The 19610-nt window shown below is 39.8% G+C and overlaps 1 protein-coding gene across 8 annotated transcripts in view; it reads left to right on the top strand.

The window, feature by feature from the left end:
• LOC105089138 (cytidine monophosphate-N-acetylneuraminic acid hydroxylase) overlaps nt 1-19336 on the top strand; it is a 216514-nt gene extending 197178 nt beyond the window's left edge. For 7 of the 8 annotated variants that reach the window (XM_064476250.1, XM_064476248.1, XM_064476249.1 and 4 more), the window contains 5 exons: nt 3128-3268; nt 6482-6656; nt 8229-8345; nt 13028-13143; nt 15619-17958. In XM_064476250.1, the coding sequence (XP_064332320.1) occupies nt 3128-3268; nt 6482-6656; nt 8229-8345; nt 13028-13143; nt 15619-15781 (712 nt within the window). In that variant the 3' untranslated portion in view covers nt 15782-17958. The other variant, XM_031435103.2, reaches the window with a different exon arrangement.
• The last annotated feature ends 274 nt before the right edge of the window (nt 19337-19610 follow it).

The raw sequence follows: 19610 nt of genomic DNA, 5'->3' as shown, positions 1-19610 counted from the left end.
GTCTCCCGAGTGACACTTGGATTATTATGCCTGTTTGGGTTAGGGAATCTAAAACTCAGAGAGGCTGAGGGTCTTGCCCGAAGTCACCCTGTTGGAAACACTGAAGTTGAGAAGTGAATCTTGGTATGCCTGGCTCCAAAGCTCTTTTCTGTACATCACACTGCATCTCAGAGTAGAAAATTGCATCATTATCAAATTCAAGTTATTTTCTCATTCTGGGGTCTCTGAAAGGATTTCTCTTGCAGCAATATAACTTCTAGGTCTTGCTTTTCATGTGTGCTTTTGGAGGTTCTTGAATTTTCTTTGAAATTATTGTTTAATAACACAGGGAATCACAGAGGAAAAAATGTGATAATGAGTGTGTATATGTCCATGTATGACTGAAAAATTGTGCTGCACACAAGAATTTGACACAACATTGTAAAATGATTATAAATCAATAAAAAATGTTTTAAAAACATTTCTTACATTAAAAAAGTTTTTTCCTATATATATATATATACATATATATATATATATACACACACACACACACACACACACAAACACATATATATATATGTGTGTGTATATATATATATATATATATTATTGAAGTACAGTCAGTTTACAATGTGTCAGTTTCTGGTGCACAACACAATGCTTCATTTGATACCTTCCTGTGGATATCACTTAGCTCTCTCATCTCTTCCCAATTTTTCCAGAAAGACTGGCCTAAGGTTAAAAATAATTTCTTTTGATCAGTGCTGTTTCTCATTCACTTATTCATTTATTATTTATTGAGCAGCACTGTGGTAGAGATGAAATGGTGGTCTTCAGAGTTGGGAGAGAAAAGCAATTATAATATAGAATGATAAATGTTATGATACATGGATGTTCTGAAGGCAGTGGGATACAGATGGGGGTCAGAAAATGGCTACTGGATGAGATTCTGAAGGAAAGTTTTGAAGTATGAGTAGGCACCAACCAGCAAACGCAGAAAGATGCTGAGATGAGAGATTGCAGTTCACTTTAGGGAACTGAGGAGGGTGTATGTGGAGCCCAGTGGGGAGGTGAGGGAGCCAGACAGTGAACACCATTGTGTGCCACACTGCATGGCTTGGATTTTATCCCTGAGAATGAGGAACCCGGTAAGGGAATCTAATGAGGAGCAGAGACAAGATCAGAAGTGCACTGGGGAGTTTAGGTTTTATGTCTTTGTCAGGGGAAGAAAAACAGGAATGTTGATCCTGGAGACCAGTTTGAAAATCATTACAATAATCTAGGATGGAATGATGAATGACAGAGGGGATTGAGAATAGAATTCAGATCCAAGGAATATCAAGGAGGTTGAATTGCAAGAACTGGGAGAAGAACCGGATATGGCGAGTACTTACTTGCAGGACACTTGACCACTAAAAGTGATGCTGCCCTGTAAAGTAATTACAAGCCACACTTCTGTGCATTGGTAGTTGGCAGATCTTACCCTCAGTACCCACAATACCCCTCAGAGGGCGGCATCTGGGTATTAATTTTATTATTATTTTAGAGAGGGAATCAGAGAAGCATCAAGACGTTAAAGAATTCTGTGAATGCCACACGTTATGTTTTAAGAAGAGTAATCTGATAGTATCATGGTTCGGAAGCAGGGAGACCAGTTAGTGAACCATTTTGAGACTAGAGGTAGTAAGAAGATGAGACAAACAGAGGACACTGCTTCAAACTGAGGACCACGCCATTGGGAGGACATTCACACATGTAGGAAAGGAAAAGTTATGGACCTCTTTGGGTGGGAAAAGATACAGACATCTTTGGGGAAAAGTTACTCATGGCTGCAAAATTGATTCCAAGATCACAAATAATATAAGTCACCTTGGTGCTATAGAAATACAAATGCTTATATATGTTTTGTGTTTGTCTGTCTGACTAAAAATATCTATCCAGTCTAGGTAACCAAGTTGTAGCTCAAGAAAGTAAAATCCTCTTTCACAGAAATGTCTGTCTGTGTAACCCATGTCTGATGAAGCATGGTGACAAATCCCATTTCTCTGGACCTCCCTTTTTCTGCTCCAGCAGCACCTTAATTACCTTCCCATATGACACTGAAATTGATTTACAGCTCTTCCAGAAAGGTTGTGGTTTGTAATTAAATTTGGGAGGTGCCTAGCTCTGATCAGTAGCTCTGTTAGAAACTAGATCTCAGGGGGCTATGACTGAGAATGTGTATGCTCTTTTGTAAAAGGTGGATTTCAATGGTTTTGAGTGGAAAGACTTTTGATGGGGGTGGTGGGGTGGGAGTGGGTTATAAACAACAGAAATTTATTTTTCACATTTCTGTAGACTGTAAAGTCCAAGATCAAGGTGCTGGCAGATTTGGTGTCTAGTGAAGCCCGCTTCCTGGTTCATAGATGCCTTTCATTTTGGCTATCACTTTATATGGCAGAAGGGGTTGAAAAGACTTACCAGACTTTACTCCCAAAGTTGGGGAGAGCCCCCTCCTTGTAACCTCCTGGGAGGGCTGAGCCCCTTGGGTGGTAGAAAGCTGGGTGGACACTACTGACTAATAGTGTGACCTGTGGCAAGTCACCTGGCTGCTCTAAGCCTTAGTCTCTTTTTCTATAAAGTGAGAGTAATAATGGCAGCTATCTCGTTAGTGTGTTGTGAAGATAAAATCAATCAGTTCATGTTAAAGCACTTAGTATAATTCTTATCAAAAAATATTTAATCATCTATATATTTAAGTAACATTAAACACGAGAAAATGAATCACTATGCTGTATTCCTGAAACTAACACAATACTGTAAATCAACTATACTTCAATTAAGAAAACTGGAAAAAGAATGAAAACATATTAAATAAAAGCATGTGCTATTCCCACCCACTTATAAGAGTCTTGGTACATCTAACTCCAATTCCAATCACTCTGTGATTATACTGAAAAACAAAGTATAAACACGACCCTCTCTGACTAATAGTTCTTCCCTAATCAGGGACATTAGCCCAAACATACTCTTTATTTTTCCTGGGGTAAGTGGAAGGGAATTGGGAATAGAAATGTAGAGGAAACACACAAAAAATTTGCCATTGTTCTAATCAGAATGTCATCTGAAAATAAACGTTCATATTGGGAATGTTTTTATTTCTCAGGTATATTAAGGAAACAAACATCAAAAATGACCCAGATGAACTCAACAATCTTATCAAGAAAAACTCTGATGTGGTAACGTGGACCCCACGACCTGGAGCCACTCTTGATCTGGGTAGGATGCTGAAGGACCCAACAGACAGGTTTGGCTTAAATATTTATAGAGAGTGAAAATAATTTATGAATTTTTTCAGTTTCATAAGAAAATAAAGGGCATACCTATGGCCTCTTGACAGGTGCCTATTTGTAGGAATATTAAGTTTTTGTTGACTAGCATCCTGAGCTTGTCAGGCAATATCTACGTATCACTATTTAAAATGGAATTCTTACTGTTTGAATCAAACAAGCTATTAAATAAATCTACAGGGGAAAAACTGAGTTTTTTTGTAGTCCTATACAGTAATTTTATTATCCTATATAATCATACTCAAGTGTTTTCCTTATCTCAAAACTTTACTTGAGGATAAAGAGTGAGGAAGTTTTTTTCCATGAAGGATTGTCTTAAGTAAATAAAAAGCAATAAGCAAGAGAGTTAGTTTTCATACCAGCGTAAACTCCCAACTGCCAGCCCCATGAATAGTGGATTTGAACAAGTAACAATAGACTGGGAGTTCAATTCAAGAAAAGCTAACATTGATGTCACAGATCTATATTTTTATAAGTGCTTGTCTTAAGCCCAATGGAACCGTAAGCTCCTCACCCCTGTTTAGAAATGGACTAATTGTAGGAGAATTGGGCACCCATTTACCAAGGGCACACGCCTCTCCTGGTCTTTCCTTTGCAAAGTTGGCATGAATGGCGCCTTCAGCCAATCATGCCCTTTTGCTAACGTCTCATATAAAGCTAGCTCTCAAGTCTGGTCAATTTTCCTTCACAAATCTCTCACAAAGTCATCAGTCATCTCCAACCTCTTCTGCTGTAGCTTTAATTCGACCTCTCACCATCTTTCACCTAGATTCCTGCAGTGGCCCCTGACTTGTCTCTGTGCCTCTACCCCTTGCTCTCCTTTGATCCATCCTCCATGCCAGCCTTTTCGATCTAAACTGGGGAGATCCTAAGGAATAAACCCAATTGTTCCTGGAAAAAAAAAATACTGGTCATAGTACATTGGCAGGTTGTAAAATCAATGACATTGATCACAACCAGCATTTTAAAAAATGAAGTAGAATAAAACAGAATAGAGCAGACCTGAGTACACTGTTCAAGTACATATAACCAAGGTAAGTATTATTTCAGGAAGCTTCTGTGTCATAGGTACCCTTGGTATGTGGATCCCCAGGGTCCTGATGTAAAATATAAATCTTACTGGGATCATGGGCAAGAAGTTTGAAAGCCCCCAGTCTGCATTGCTGCCCAAGAAATCCTTTTTAAATGCAAAACTCTTGCTGTTCCTCTCCCTGCTTGAAATTCCTGAGGCTCTCCCCAGTGCCTCTAGGATAAAACAGGTTTTTTAGTCTCCAGATCAAGGATGAGAGAAGTTTTTAATTATTTCAAGTTTTAGCAGGGCGTTCAAACAGTCTGTTATTTGGCATTTGCTGAACTGTCCATCATCTCTCTCCAGTTCTCCAGTGTTTGATGACGGTAACTCTCAAACTTGAATGAACATCAGAAAAACCCAAGAAAGTTAGATAAATGCAAATTCCTGGACTCCACCCCCTGAAATTCTGATTCAGTAGATCTGAGGCAGAGCCTGGGAATCAGCATTTGTATCACTGTATCCCACCAAAGCATTCTGGGTAACAAGAGAGTCAGTCTAGTTAGATTCTCAGTGTTAAGACAGAGTGTAAGGGACACAGGGAGACTAAGTGCTTAACTGCCTTGTGAGGGGAGGAGGGGGCAGGAGAGAGCAGGAAATGTGATCAAGGAAAGCTCAATCTGAAATCTTAGGCATTTGAGCGATGTCTTAGAGGTTAGGAGGAGGTTACAAGTAGAATAATTAAAAGAAAGAGGATGAGATTTTGGTCCGAGGGAATGGCACATGCTGGAGAAGGGAGGTGTAAATATATAAAGTGTCATGAATTTGGTGAATGCAGATAATTTGAATAAGTGAACAGATATATGCCATTCATTCAGAAATGATTTATTGAGCTCCTTCTGTATACCAGGCATCATACTAGGAAGAGGGAAACTGAAAAGTTCCTCCCCTTATGAAGCCATCCATCTACTTGAGTGTAGGGTGGGTAAGGAAGGCAGAGTCGGGCCAGGATCGGAAATGTGTCGTAAGGCAGTCCAAGGAACTTGAGTAAGGAGAGCTTGAGAAAGTTGTAAAGCAAAGAAGGAACATGACTGCATTGTGTTTTAGAAAAAACATTTCAGTTTGCAGAAGAACATGTCCTGGGGAAGAGGCTTCAGGGAGAAGAACTAGAGTCAGGGAGGCCAGCTGGGAGGCTGTGGCTTTATCCAGGAAGAGATTAGTGAGGCTCTAATCTGAGACAGGGCAGGGGATTGGAGAAGTAGATTTGAGATGTACTTAGAAGTTAGAAATTTTAGCATTTGATAAGTAATTTATTACCAAAACTAGCACATCTCTAGCTTTGGGCAAACAGTGGATTAGAAGTGTTGTTTTGAGAAGTAGAACATAGAGACATACCATTACTTGCCAGATCTTTACTAGACAGGTGCCTAGTCTTCCCGTCCTCATATTTTCCTTATCCAGATCACATCCTGTTCCATTCCCAGGATTAAAGTTTCCACCTTCCATGCAATAATACATCTTCACACTGGATGGACAGCTCTAGGAATGTCAGGGAATGCTCTTGTCTGTGTTGCTGACTAGGTTCCAGACAGAACTGTCCATCTGTCTGTCAGCTGTGGTTTGACTAGTGTAGATACAAAACTGTATATTAGAGGCACAAAATTCTGGGTATATCTCATAGATAGGCTAAAGCCACTCCTGTGTTCAACAGATACTTACTTGGCCCCTTCTATGTGCCAATCATGTTGGCTGCTTTCATCAAACTTACATTCCAATGGAGGTGGAGGGCAGGGCGGGAGTGAGCAGACTTCCACAAAGTCAAGATGACCACATTATATCCAACATTTCCATAATTTAGTTGTTTTGAGCCAAAAAGGTCCAAATCAGTGGTTTTCCAGCTCTTTTTTTTTTTTTCACAGACATGGACTTTTATCTTTAAATGAATGTGCTGACTTGGAAAGTAACAGGAGCTGTCCTGGTTTAGGCTGGAGTGGGGCCCTGCCCCTCAGTGTTCCCTGAGACACATCTGTGGGACCCCCGGGGATTATCTGAGCTGTCTTGAAGCTACTCACCTGGTTGACTGTGGATCTTGAAGTGCTAACATCTGCCTTCCTGAATTGTTGCTTCTTCTTTCATGTTCTCTCATCTTTGTGTCTTTAAGCAAAGGCATCATAGAGCCTCCAGAGGGGACCAAAATTTACAAGGACTCCTGGGACTTTGGACCATATTTGAAAATCTTGAATGCTGCTGTAGGAGATGAAATATTTCTTCACGCTTCCTGGATAAAAGAATACTTCACTTGGGCTGGATTTAAGGATTATAACCTGGTGGTCAGGGTACGCTCTTAAGTATTACTTGTCTTCGCTTTCCTGTATTATGGAAATATATGAAAACCCCTTAGGATTGTAATTTGTTTCTCAATAAGCATTCATTAAGCCCTACCGACTGCCTGACAGAAAACAGATTTGACAATGTGCTACAACAATCCCTTGTTGACAACGTAGGGGACGTTCTGAGGTCCAGCTCAGTTTCTCTTCTAGAACATTCTGTTTCCTCCTATCACCATGTGTTAGTTGCTGTTGTTTTTGTTCTGTGAGTGTTTCATTGTGTTATGTTTGTTATGGCAGAAACGGCTATTTACTGGGGAACTGGAAGGTGGGCTCCACTGGAGAGGTGGTGTCCAGTAGTGACATAGAAGCAAGTAATCCTTACCGGCAGCTGTGGGAAAGACTGACCTGCCCAAACCATTAGGTCAGCCACGATCTAGAACTTAAATTAGCCCCAGCCCATACACACAGATCTCACAAGCCAAGTGGTTCCGGTTACCAGCCAGATCACCAAAACCGAGGGTGTTTCCAAAAGCAAATTAATTACCAACAGGCAGGAGATGCAAGAGAAAGAGGAGGCCTGAAATGGGCTGGGAGTACCTGCACTGCTTATGTGATGTTTTATCTGGCTTATATAGTGCCTGAGGTTGTGCATGGGAGCAAAGTTCAAAGAAACCCTCCTGAAATGGAGGGTTCATTCATACCCTTGGAAACAAAGATTGGTTACCCTCAGGGTAAGGACTGTTCCCAAGTTTACCGTTACCTAAACGTCAATACTGGGTACCAGGCAACACTTAGCATTCTCGAAACCTGGGGTCAGTGCCAGTCTATGACGAACTTTTTGCCAGTCACTAATGAAATAAGGGTGAGTATGCATGTGAGTGTGGTTACAAAGTTAATTCTCTTTCCTTGGGATGCATTGTCATTATTCCAAGATTAGGTCCTTTCTATTTTTGAGGCATGATAGCATTCTTCCCTTAATGAAATAAAAGGACAGTAGATGTAAGAATTTTTTTTAAGTCCTCACTTAGCAAAATAAAATATTGATGCCCCATTAGCTCCCAAATATTTTTTTAGAAAATTGTCTTTGAAATCGAAGACCTGGGCAACACTGGTCTGAATGATATTTTCAGTAGAATAATTAGTCTGAAAAAGAGGAAACATTTGGAATTGTTAGTGGAATTATTTATGTTTAGCTGCTATATGATAATGAGGAACATTTCACATTTTATTCATTTTTTTAGCCTGCAAATATGTGATATTTGATATCTTGTTACTAATAGTGCTTAAGATGGTAACCTCTGTAAATTTGAAGTCGGCGATATGAAGAAATTTTGCTAGTGTAGAAGTTGAGAATTTGAATTCTGTTTGGGAAAGAGGAGAGGGAGAGAGAAGTTAAGGGGGGAGGGTAGAGAGTTGGGGGAGGAGGAGAGAGCAGAGAGGAGAGACTCTTTATATATTAACTCCAGTTCATTGCTGTCATTTAAAGGCATTTAGGTCTTGCACATTCTGAAATTTTTTAAGGACTTTGACCACTAAATTGATATGCTTCTTCCCTTTACCATGTTGTCATTTGCACAGATGATTGAGACAGATGAGGACTTCAACCCTTTTCCTGGAGGATATGACTATTTGGTTGACTTTCTAGATTTATCCTTTCCAAAAGAAAGACCAAGCCGGGAACATCCATACGAGGAAGTAAGCGAACACCAGTGGAAGTGCTCCTTTCCTTCCTTCCTGCCTTCCTTCCTGCCTTCCTTCCTTCTTAAATAAACTCTTTATTTTGGAATAACTTTAGATTTACAGACAAGTTGCAAGGATGGCACAGAGTGTATTGTTAACATCTGACTTCACTGTGGTACCTTTGTCACAACTAATATGCTGATATTGAAATGTTATTCTTAACTAAACTCCAGACTTGCTTCTTTTTGAGTAATTAGCAAAGATTGGCTTTTCAACTTGCTTCCTTCCCAACAGCTGACCCACCTCTGCTGTTACAAGACCTGCAAGCACTGATCTCCGCCTTCCTTTTTTTTTTTTCCTCCAACCGTGTCTCCTTCCCCAAACAGACCTTGTGAGTGGCTCTGTAAAGGGAGTTAAGCCAACATAAACCAACACGTATTTTGTTGAGCTCCAGTTTTGAGCAAATCCATCACCCGTGGCAGAAGTGAGGTTAAAAGCCGGGGCTTTGGGTACAACATCAAGATCAGATGGGTGCCCCACCCCTACTGCTTAGGGTTATGGATTATGACTCTTTGCATCCCTGCCCAATCCAAGACTTGGGTTGGTTTTTTTTCCTCTTCCATTGGGCTTCTTCCCACCTTACCAGTTTGTTTTTTTTTTTTAATGAGAGTCAAATGACATATATATGACATGCATTGTAATTTTAAATTCGATATAAATGTAAGAATCACTAAATAAATTAGGAGGATATATAGTCTGCCCTTAAGTGTATTACACGTGCCATATAAATGTATGATGCCTTAATTGTAGAGGCTTAAATGTCCCTCCATGTAATAGATGTGTTATTAAACTACATTTTCATAATTTGACTTGTATTTTTATGTTTAGTACTTGCTAGTGAAGAGAATCCTATGCTGAAACTTCATTAAAACCAATAATCCACTGTCTGCTTTGTGGATTAGAAAAAAAAAAACTGGATTTTCACATATAGGAAAACCCTACTATGTGAAACATCCATTTTAAGCAAAATGAATCTGATAAATGTATTGCTTTATTTACCAAATACATACATAACTTTCTCTGTGCCAAACACAGCTTCATAAATACTGAGTCATTTAATACAACAACCACCTTATGAACAGATACTATTATACTCCCCATTTTCAGATGAAGAAAAGGTCATACCGAGGGGTTAAATAACCTGCCCAAGGTCAAATAGGCAGTGAATCATGTTGCAGGGGTTTGACCACAAGCGTTCTAGCTCCAAAGTCTGTGGTCTTCAGCCACTGTGTTGCTTCTCAAATCTGAATTTACAAAACCTATGAATTAAGGTCTCTGTTGGCTGTAAAGGAGATTCATCTTTGGAATTTTTTAGATCACAAGTTCCTTTAAAACATTTCATTGAAAAAAATCACTTTTTCACAGCTTTTCATAATGCATCTGCTGGATAAAGCAAGCAACAGCTCTCTCGCAGATTTAAATGCACCAGGGGTAAATCATCATACCTGCTGCGTACATATTGGCCCATACTTTGACTCCCAGTACTTTTATCTCCCAGGACTTTAGTGAAATTTCTATATGTTTGAGGTTTGTTTGAAGAGGTGGTACCTATACTTGGAAGAACTCCTTTCCTTGCTACCTGGAGTCTTTTCATCTTGCCTTTTTTTTTTTCTTTTTGAGGAGGGGCATTCATTGCCTTTCAAACTCATAAGTATATTTTCTATCACACCAACTCTCTGTCTTTCCTAGATGCACGGCTCCTGTAGCTGTCCATCCTCCTGCTCCAATCTGGAGGGTCTCCTCGCTAAGTCTGCCACCCATCTGTCAACCTGTGACATCGCTTGACCACTTCTGGACCCCACCCATGTGTTCACCCCCTTAGCTTTCCTCCTTGGTGGGACTTTCTGCTTAAGTATCTGCCAAAGAAAGCTTGCATGGGAGCTAAGCTGTAAGTGCTTTCCTGCCTGATGTTGCACAGTAGCTGGGCTGAACACACAATGCACTTTCTACCTTTGCATTGCTCCATTGGCTTCCAGTTGTATGCAATGCTGCTTACCTCTGGCTCTTCTTTCTTCCACTGTAGATGACTTAAGAATTAAGGGCTTAATTAAAATAGTTCTGGTTCAAGGAGGGAAAAAAGAATTAAAGGATTAATCTATATTTACCCCCCCCCCAAAAAATCTTTTCAAGCTGATTTAGGGCTCTCTGTATAGGTGTGGCATTTGTTATCCAGCAGGATTTACTTGAAGGCAGGGGTTACACGCATAAATGCTCACAGATTGACCTGAGGCAGATCTTGCAAACTGGTGGAGCTGGGTGGGGACTGTGTCCTGTGGGAAGCAAATGTCAGATGGGAAGGGAGCAGCCCCGATTAAGTTCCAGTTGATCTCCTGAATTTTCCTGAGAACTTGGACATCTGGATTTTCATGTGAGAGACCCAGATTTATAAATGAAATTTATAAACTGAAAGCTCATTCAGTTTTTTTAAGGGACTGTAAGCTGTATGAACCAAGAGCTAGACTGTATTTGGACAGATTAAGTGATGATGGTGAGGAGCCAGCTATTGGGCTGAGGGACCCCTGAATACCAAAATGTGGAGGTCCTTGCTCTGGGGCATCCCAAATACACTCCCTGCTCTCCTTCCCCCTGCAAAATTGGTTCTATTTGTTCAGAGAACTGTCTGAATGTATTTGGCCCGGGAGCCATGCATAGGCATGGGGAAGGGGTCAACTGTTTCACGTCCATACTTTTGTGGTCTGTTCCTGCTGTCAGCCCCTACCTATTGCTCTCCTTCCGCATCTGAACATCCTTCCACATACTCTCTGAGATTCTGCTGCCTCTGCCCTCTTCTTCAGGCGCCACTCACCTTCCTGCTTTCCAAATTCACATTAATTTGTTGAAATGTCCTACCACGCACCTTGTTTCTTCTTGACTGGCACTTCATGCCTGTGCAATTGCTTGGTCAACCCTTCAGTCGAGCCTGAAAGTGTGCAGAGGACAGGTTGTGCATGGGACCTGTCCATTGTTTTGAACTTGAAGTCCTTTCTCAGCTCCAGTGACTCTCACCCCCATTTTCTTCACTTCTGATTGTTCTTCTGCATTCTTCCAGGGTCTTTCTTTCCCCAGCCACCACTTAAATCTCTTGTTTTCCTCCACGGTTCTGTGCTCAACCCACTCTTCTTCTCAAGTCTGTATCTGGGTGAACTCATCTGCTGACACCACTTCTCTGCTAATGACTCCAAAAATCCATAGGTCCTGCCCAGACTTTGCCCAGCTCCCTCCGACACTGTCCAACTTTGGGTTCCTGATAGTTGATCACTGGCTAGATAGCATCACCTAAATGTCCGAATCCCTGGTACCTTATTTTCCAACGTGTTTAAAATTCAGCACCTCATCTCCATTCTCCTAAAACTGCTCTGTCTCCTTTTCTATCTTGATGACTGGCAATATCAATGCCTCCCCCTTACCTGCCCCTGCCCAGGATCCCAGCTAGAAACAAGGGTGTAATCGTCACCTCTTTCCTTTCCCGTCACCCCCAAATCTAATCAATCACCCAGACCTTCCCATTTTACACCCTAACCATTTCTCAAAACCCCCTTGATTCTCCCACATGCTCTTTTCCAGATTGAAAGGTCAAGAAAGGCCATCTCCTGTCCACTGTGAGGAACTCGATCTTGACACTTCACCCTAGCTGGGCAGTCCTCAACTTGACAAACTGTGCAGTTACGTTTCTAAGTCTCTGTTGGCAAAACAAGAGATCCTTTGACCTGTGTTTGTGATCTTGGTTCACAATGGACGTAGTTGTTTTATAGAAATGGTGTAGGAAAGAGAAGTAAATCCCAAAGGCCAATCTTCTGATCATTCTGTGTCATTTACTAGCCTATCATTTATGATAATGTTGCCTCTACCGGCATTAGCATGATATTTATCAGGAGAAAAAAAAGTAATGTCAGATACTGAAAGCTCCTTGTAAATCTTAACACAGGTACTGAAGAAGGGTTAAAACCATGTCTAATTTTAGGGTACCTTCCCTTCATGCTACTTCATGCTCTTTTTATGAATTATCTCGTTTTTTCCTCACCACAGCCCTGTAACAGTGGAGACGGAGGCATAGCACGATTAGTAAGGTCGCATGATTAATAAGGGCTGGGCTAAGACTCAAAAATCATCTGTGCTTGTCTCGTAACCCTGTGCACCTTTGACTATTCAACAGATCCTGTGTCAGGAGTTGGGATTCTTGAAAGGTAAGGGCCTTGACCACTGAATTAAGGTAATCTTGCTCTGTGGCAGGCCTTGTTTTAAGTATTTTATATGCCCTGACTCAGTGGATCCTCACAATAATCCCATGAAGAATGTTCTATTATCTCCGTTTGATAGATGAGGAGGCAAGGCACAGAATGGTTGCCACGATTACACAGCCAGAATGTGGATTTGAAATCAGCAATCTGATCTATCTGTGCTCTCAGCCACTCTGCTCCCCCAGCTCCTGATCCATTTCCTGTTTCCCTTCCCTCCATTTCTGCTGCACTCGGGACCCCCCTTTACTCTCCTTCCGCCTGTGATATCTACCTCGGTAGGTTTTTCTCCTTGATTCCTCAAACCCCTGCTGCTATAGGCAGCTGCTTCTCTTAGGGACACGAGGGGTTGATACTCTGCTGGCGCTGAGGCACCCTGCTGATTGTCCATATCTGTTTCAGATTCGGAGCCGGGTTGATGTCATCAGACATGTGGTGAAGAACGGTCTCCTCTGGGATGACTTGTACATCGGATTCCAAACCCGGCTTCAGCGGGATCCTGACATATACCATCACCTGTAAGTCTGAACATGCCTGTTGTGCCCTTGGCTGCTTCAGAAGGTGTCGTGGGTGTCTAAGCAGAGTCAGTGACTGACTATGCCCCCCAGTGTTGGTGGATATATGAGATTCCACCATTCAAGCTTTGTTTCTTTGTTACCCTGTTGAAAAGCAAATCTAGTTAGGAAAATAACATTTTAAAGAGTCATCATTGATACATTCAGGCAAATGTGTTTCAGCCTCTTCTGAAAGTGGTTTATGGTATCAGAAAGGGAAGGACATTGTGAGGGGGAAAGGATGTGTTTGGCCTAGGTAAGAATGAGGATGGGGTGATCATTGAAGACAGTCATTTCCCATGTCCCATTTGCCCGTGCCCAACACTGAGCATGCATTTGGTGAACTAGTTGATTAAGGGGAATGGTCCTCTGAGTTCTGCCTGCCTGCACTTCTGAACCATGTAAATGTCTCCTTGCAAAACTATATATGTCAGGGAGGGTATAGCTCAGTGGTAGAGTGTGTGCTTAGCCTGGGTTCAATACCAGTACCTCCATTAAATCAATCAATCAGCCTAATTACCTTATCCCTCAAAATTGATTTAAAAATTTAAAAATAAATTTATAAAAAAAACTGTACACGTCTTTAAGATTATATTTGGAATCTTTGAGTCGAAATGTCAGAAAGGCCCATTTGCCATTTTTGTATTCACAAAATAATCAGCAAGAGGAAGAATATTTGCTTATCATGACCACTGACCCTCTGAAAAGTGCAGGAATTTAATTGTACATGAGCAAAATCTATTATCTAGCTTCTGCCTTGAGCTTGTAAACGCAGGCATGTCTTAAAAGCTCTTTTTAATTTTTTCTCTTCTTGAATGTTTTGAAATTATTTTTAAAATATTTGAAGAATGTAGAAACATATAAAAGGAAAAAATGCTACCCTTCACCTCCAGCAAAACCCCATTTCCTGCCTTTTCCTCCACCCACTCTCCAGGATAACGCTTGATAACAGCACAGTGTGCATCATCCTAGATTGACTTCTGAGCATATCAACATTTCTCTAAATTGAATTCATTCTCAATAATAATGTTCCATATAGTGGGGGTGGGAGGGTTATAGATGCTGTCGTTTTTTAAAGGTAATCCTAGTATATGTGTTTTATAATTTGCATTTTTTACTCATCAGTGTATCTTCAGTGTCCCTAGTGTTGGGACACACAGATCAACCTCAAATATTTTTATCTATTAAAGTATAATCAGTTACAATGTGTCAATTTCTGGTGTACAGCATAATGTTTCAGTCATACATATATACATATATTTGTTTTCATATTCTTTTTTATTTTAGGTTACTACAAGATATTGAATATAGTTCCCTGTAACCCCAAACATTTTAACAGCTGTAAAACATTCCAAGTTTTGTTCATTTTCAACAGAACTTACACCTGACTTCTTGTTCTGGAAAAAAATGAACGTAGCCACTTTGGGTGAGAATCAAATCTTACTTTTTGTAAGAAAATAATTCCACCTTGAACACTTATGGGATATTGATGCTAAAGACTTTTTTGTTCTATTTTTTTGGTAAGAGAACCCATACGTACATGTAAGAGAATCCCATAATGAGTCCTGGGAAGCAGTCATGGCCCAATTTATCTTTGTTGCTCTTAAAATGGGATTTGTGAGTTTGTTAAATATTTTTCTGATCATAAAAATAATACATACCTACTACAGAAAATTTGAAAAAAAATGTTTAAAATACAAAAAAAAAAAAAAAAGAGTTAAAACTGCAAATAATCCCATCATCCAGAGAGAACAGTTTATAGCTGGGTGTTTTGTGAATCTTTCTGTGTTTATATGCATAAATACATGAACTTTTTTTTCTATAAAGAGGGGATAATACTTTACGTACTTTTGAACCCGCATGTTTACTGAACAATCTTGGATCCACCCTGTAAGTTTCTAACCTGTCACTATTTGAAAACACTTAAAACACTATTTGAAACAATAATTTGGCAAATAAACCCGGAAATGTGTCTTGCTCACTTTCATAGTAATCTCTTAGGATAGATTCCTAGGAGCGGAGCTGCAGGACCCAACATGCACAGTGTGTACACTTTGGGTGCACTCTGCCTAATCTTTCTTCAGGAAGCCAAGCCCTCCTTCCCAGAAATAGTGCATAACCCGTTGATGTGCACCCTCACCAGTACCCCAGGTCCTAATGCTTTCATGTACAGAATATAAATCTGTATTTTTACATATAAGAATTCCTTAAAGCAAGGCACGTCACAGAAAAATAAAAACAAGACACACTTATCATGTTTTAGAGGACTGCATTCAACACACTGAAAATGCTGAGCTCCATGGCTCCGTGAACTTCTGAAGCTGTACAGAAGTGCTGTCTCTTAGAGAGAACTGAGTACCAGGTCCTGAAACAGATCTTGATGAAACAATAGGCATGGAGGATTCCAGAATATATTTTTCTGCTTTATCTCTTTTACAGGTTTTGGAACCATTTTCAGATAAAACTCCCCCTAACACCACCCAACTGGAAGTCCTTCCTGACATGCTATGAACAGAGCAAAGCTGAGATTTCCCAGGTAAAGCATCCCATAGACCTGGGAGACACCCTTATCATATGTGCTATCACACTCTCCAGCATCTGAATTCAGCAGGCACCATGGCTGGCAGAAAGCCTGACTTTCGGGGGAATGAGAGGAGCTAACATTAGAAGAAGAACATTTAAGTTTAAAAATAAGTAAATAAAATGAGTAGTGAGTACATCCAGCTCAAAATCCATGGAATCTTTGGTCTGGTTGAGGTGAACATACAGATTAATAAATAAGACAAAAATTATCCTAGGTGGTCAGTGAGTGTTCAGAGTTAAATCCTGAACACATGAAGGAAAGCAGCAACTAAAGACAAATACTGTTTGATTTCACTTATACCTGGAATCTAAAAAACAAAGCAAAAGAACAAATGTAAAAAAACAGAAACAGAAATATAGATGTAGAGAATGAACTGGTGGTTACCAGAGGGGAGATGGGTGGAAGGAGGAAAGAAGTGGATGAGGGAGATAAGAGGTACAAACTTGCAGCTGCAAAATAAATGAGTCACCAGTATGAAATGTACAAAGTGGGGCATATAGACAATAAATATGTAATATCTTTATATTGTGACATTTCATAACTAGACTTATTAAGGTGATAATTTTGAAATATGTAGAAATACCTTTCTAGGCTAATGGAGATCAGCTTGTCTGGCGTGAATCAGATTTGACAGTCCTTCCTACCACTTGGAATGTGATTTTATTAACTGAACCACAAAACCTGTTTCCATATATTTGTTCTGGGAACGATAACATAATATTACTATAAATACTATAGTTTATTTATATATTCATTTATTCCGCAAATGGCTATCTCATCACATTGTATTGCAATAATCTGTTGTCCCTTCTGGTTAGTAGACTCTGCATTTCTTAAAAGTAGACACTCTGCCTTCGTACACTAGTACTCAGCCCAGTGCCTAGTGCACACATGCTTTTATCTGTAATATACATTCAAGGAAGAAAGAAACAAGCAAATTTCTGTCTCCCACTGTCAGTGTGACTTGCCTCTTAAACTAGGCTGCAGTGCCCTTACCAGTAAAATTAAGGAACAAAATAGAACATTCTTTTCAGCTGTAAAATTCTTTGTTCCATACTCTAGTCTAGCACAAGGCATTGGGCCAGATCTTCTAAATTATGATTATTGGCTGGAAGGGATGCTAAGGGAATTCACATACAACTAGATTATAAGGTAGACTTAACAAGCATTATATTTGGTGTACACACTAAGTGTTGGGAAGAGAGATTACAGCTGACTCTTTGAGATGACCAGGAAGAACATTATGGAAAAGGTAGTATTTCAGGGGAATAGGGAGGCGGTGTTAGAGCATCTTGAAGGTTGGAAAATATTTTTAATAAGCTGAAATGGAAGGAGAGATGATAGACAGAATATTCCAGACAGGAAGAGTGGGTGAAGTTAAAAGGTGGAAAAATTCAAGGTGAGTTGGGGCAATGGCAAGTCCTCCTGGTGGGACAGAGAAGAACGGAAAAGCAGGAATGAGGTGTGAGTGACCCTGGAAGAACAAAGAGTCCACAGGCTCAGTGGAGATGCTGAGCAGGTTCAGCAGCTGTGAAAAAGCAGGAGGCATTAAAGGGAAGGAGGCAAGTGAACAACAGACACCAAGTCCAAGATCTTGGAGGTGGAGCAGCTCTGAAAAAAGGCAGGTCAATGGTGTTCCTGTGTAAGTGGTGAATGAGATGGAGCAGAGATGAAGGTAATAGGAGTCGGGAAGTCAATGTGTGCAGCTTAGAGTTGCCTTATCAAGGAGGCAATAAACATGGTGGTCAACACTTCAGACTTGGAAACTGACTTCTTGAGTTACAGTCTTGATTCTGTTACCTGCTTTGTGACCTTGGGCGAAATCTGTCTCAGATTTTCATCTGTGAAGTGAACGTAATAATAGCACCTTCCTCAGGGCTGTGTCGGATTAGTAAGGCCCTTCTGGAAGAGTGAGTGGCATGTGGTGAGTGAACAATAGATGCTAACTGTATCAACTGTATGAAATAAACAGGAGAGTCATGTGACCTACAGCCAGGAACTTGGGGAACCTGTAAAAAGTTGGGAGGAGAGTCAATTCCAGTTCCCATTCCAGTTTTAGATTCTCTCTTAAACCTTAATGCATCATAGACTATGTAACCCACACTAAAGAATAAAAATAAAACTCACCCCAGTGCAATAAAAAATGAAAAATATTAATACAAGCCATACTGTTTTCCATTAGTAATATCTTTAATTCACAGGGATAAGCAACTTGAAAAACTCAAGAATTTCCTGATGCTGCATCTTGGACACAGAAGTTTACACCAAAGAGACTATGTCTTATTGACATCAGCAACGGATAATTACATGTTTCATTTGGGAGATATTCACTTATCTTATCACTACATAGCCAGATGATTAATATGGTACTCATTCCACCCATAATTCTCTGTACAATAACCAGTGAACACAACAGGGACAAATTCTCCATGGAAAGCAAAGACAATGGGAGGAGATAAAAACCCAAGCACAGAAGAAATGGAACAGGAGGAGAAAAGGTTTCCTAGAAGACAATGAGGAAAAAGGAAAGGGGTAGGAAAGCAAGAAGGTCAGGTTAGAAGAAGAGAATAAAGAAGAGAAATAGATAGGTGAGAGGCCATAAGAGGAAAATAGGGAGGAGAAAAAATTAAGATGAATTTAAAAAGACGAATGTACAAATTGATATTTTGTTCCTTAGATAGAGTCCCTGAATATCATTGAGGAAGATGTGTTCATGAGCTGTTTTCAATTTTTCAGAAAGTTTTGTTGAAATCATGTATTTACCCAAACAAGGCTTCTGTGGCTATCCTAAAAGGTAAAATTCCATTGGGGCTGAAATTGTTTTGATTCAGTGACAAAATTCGTTATTTAATGCAGATTATAAATCCTAACAAATAGAAATGTCTTTGATTAATTAAAAAATATGAACACTAGCTAGTAATGAGTTTTGTAGACAAAAATCTTTCAAAATCCATATAATAATCAACAGAGACCTGTGTCTTGAAAAAGTTTGGAAATCCTCTTCTGAACATTTAAAAACACTGTTGCAATGGTTAAAATATGCTGCTAATTTATCTGTTTCTGCTGGTGTCTGTTGTTTTTGAAGCTATTCCCGTGATTGAGACACATATGCACAAATTTATCTGTAGGAAAATGTGATGGTTAACTATGTTTCTATCTTACATGTTGATTTTTCCAATACACACACGCACACACACACACACACACATTCACAGAGACTCTCATTGATTTAAATATCAAAATCGATCTTCTGATTATGTACACTCCCTCTTTAATTCTGAAGATCCGAGAATCTAATGGTGGAATTTATCTCCTTAAATCTCTAAGTTCACACTTAGTAATAGAAATGTTAATTATCTGCTTCTCACTAAGATGAACACTAATGATGTTTGATTGTTCTGATTCACTCTACATATTATTCATAATAAAAATGCTTGGAATTCAGGGATTATATTTTGTGATTTACATAATATGTAGTAGTAAGTTATTCAGTGATCACTAGAAATCAATGTAATGTGGATCCATAGATTATATGTTAAAATGTATATGATGAGCAAATAAAAGATTATTTTAAAATATGGATTTGTTTTCTCGCCACCAAACCTGTCTTTATTCTCCTGCTTTCTCATCATCTCCTTCTGATATTCTGACTCCAGCAATTCTTTGATTTTACCAACACCTTCAGTCTGTTGACCCTACATTTCCTCATTTGTGTCCACATCATCCCCCTCTTTCGTTTTCTACCCTACATCACCTGCCCTCTTTCCATCTCTCATATCTCATTTCTATGACTTAAGTCCCAAATTATGAAATCATCCTTTATACCTTGCTAACATCCACTGCATCA

The sequence above is a fragment of the Camelus dromedarius genome, chromosome 19 (genome assembly GCF_036321535.1).
Source record: "Camelus dromedarius isolate mCamDro1 chromosome 19, mCamDro1.pat, whole genome shotgun sequence".
NCBI lineage: Eukaryota > Metazoa > Chordata > Mammalia > Artiodactyla > Camelidae > Camelus > Camelus dromedarius.
Note: the sequence above shows the minus strand (reverse complement) of the source record. Positions and strands in the feature narration are given on the sequence as shown.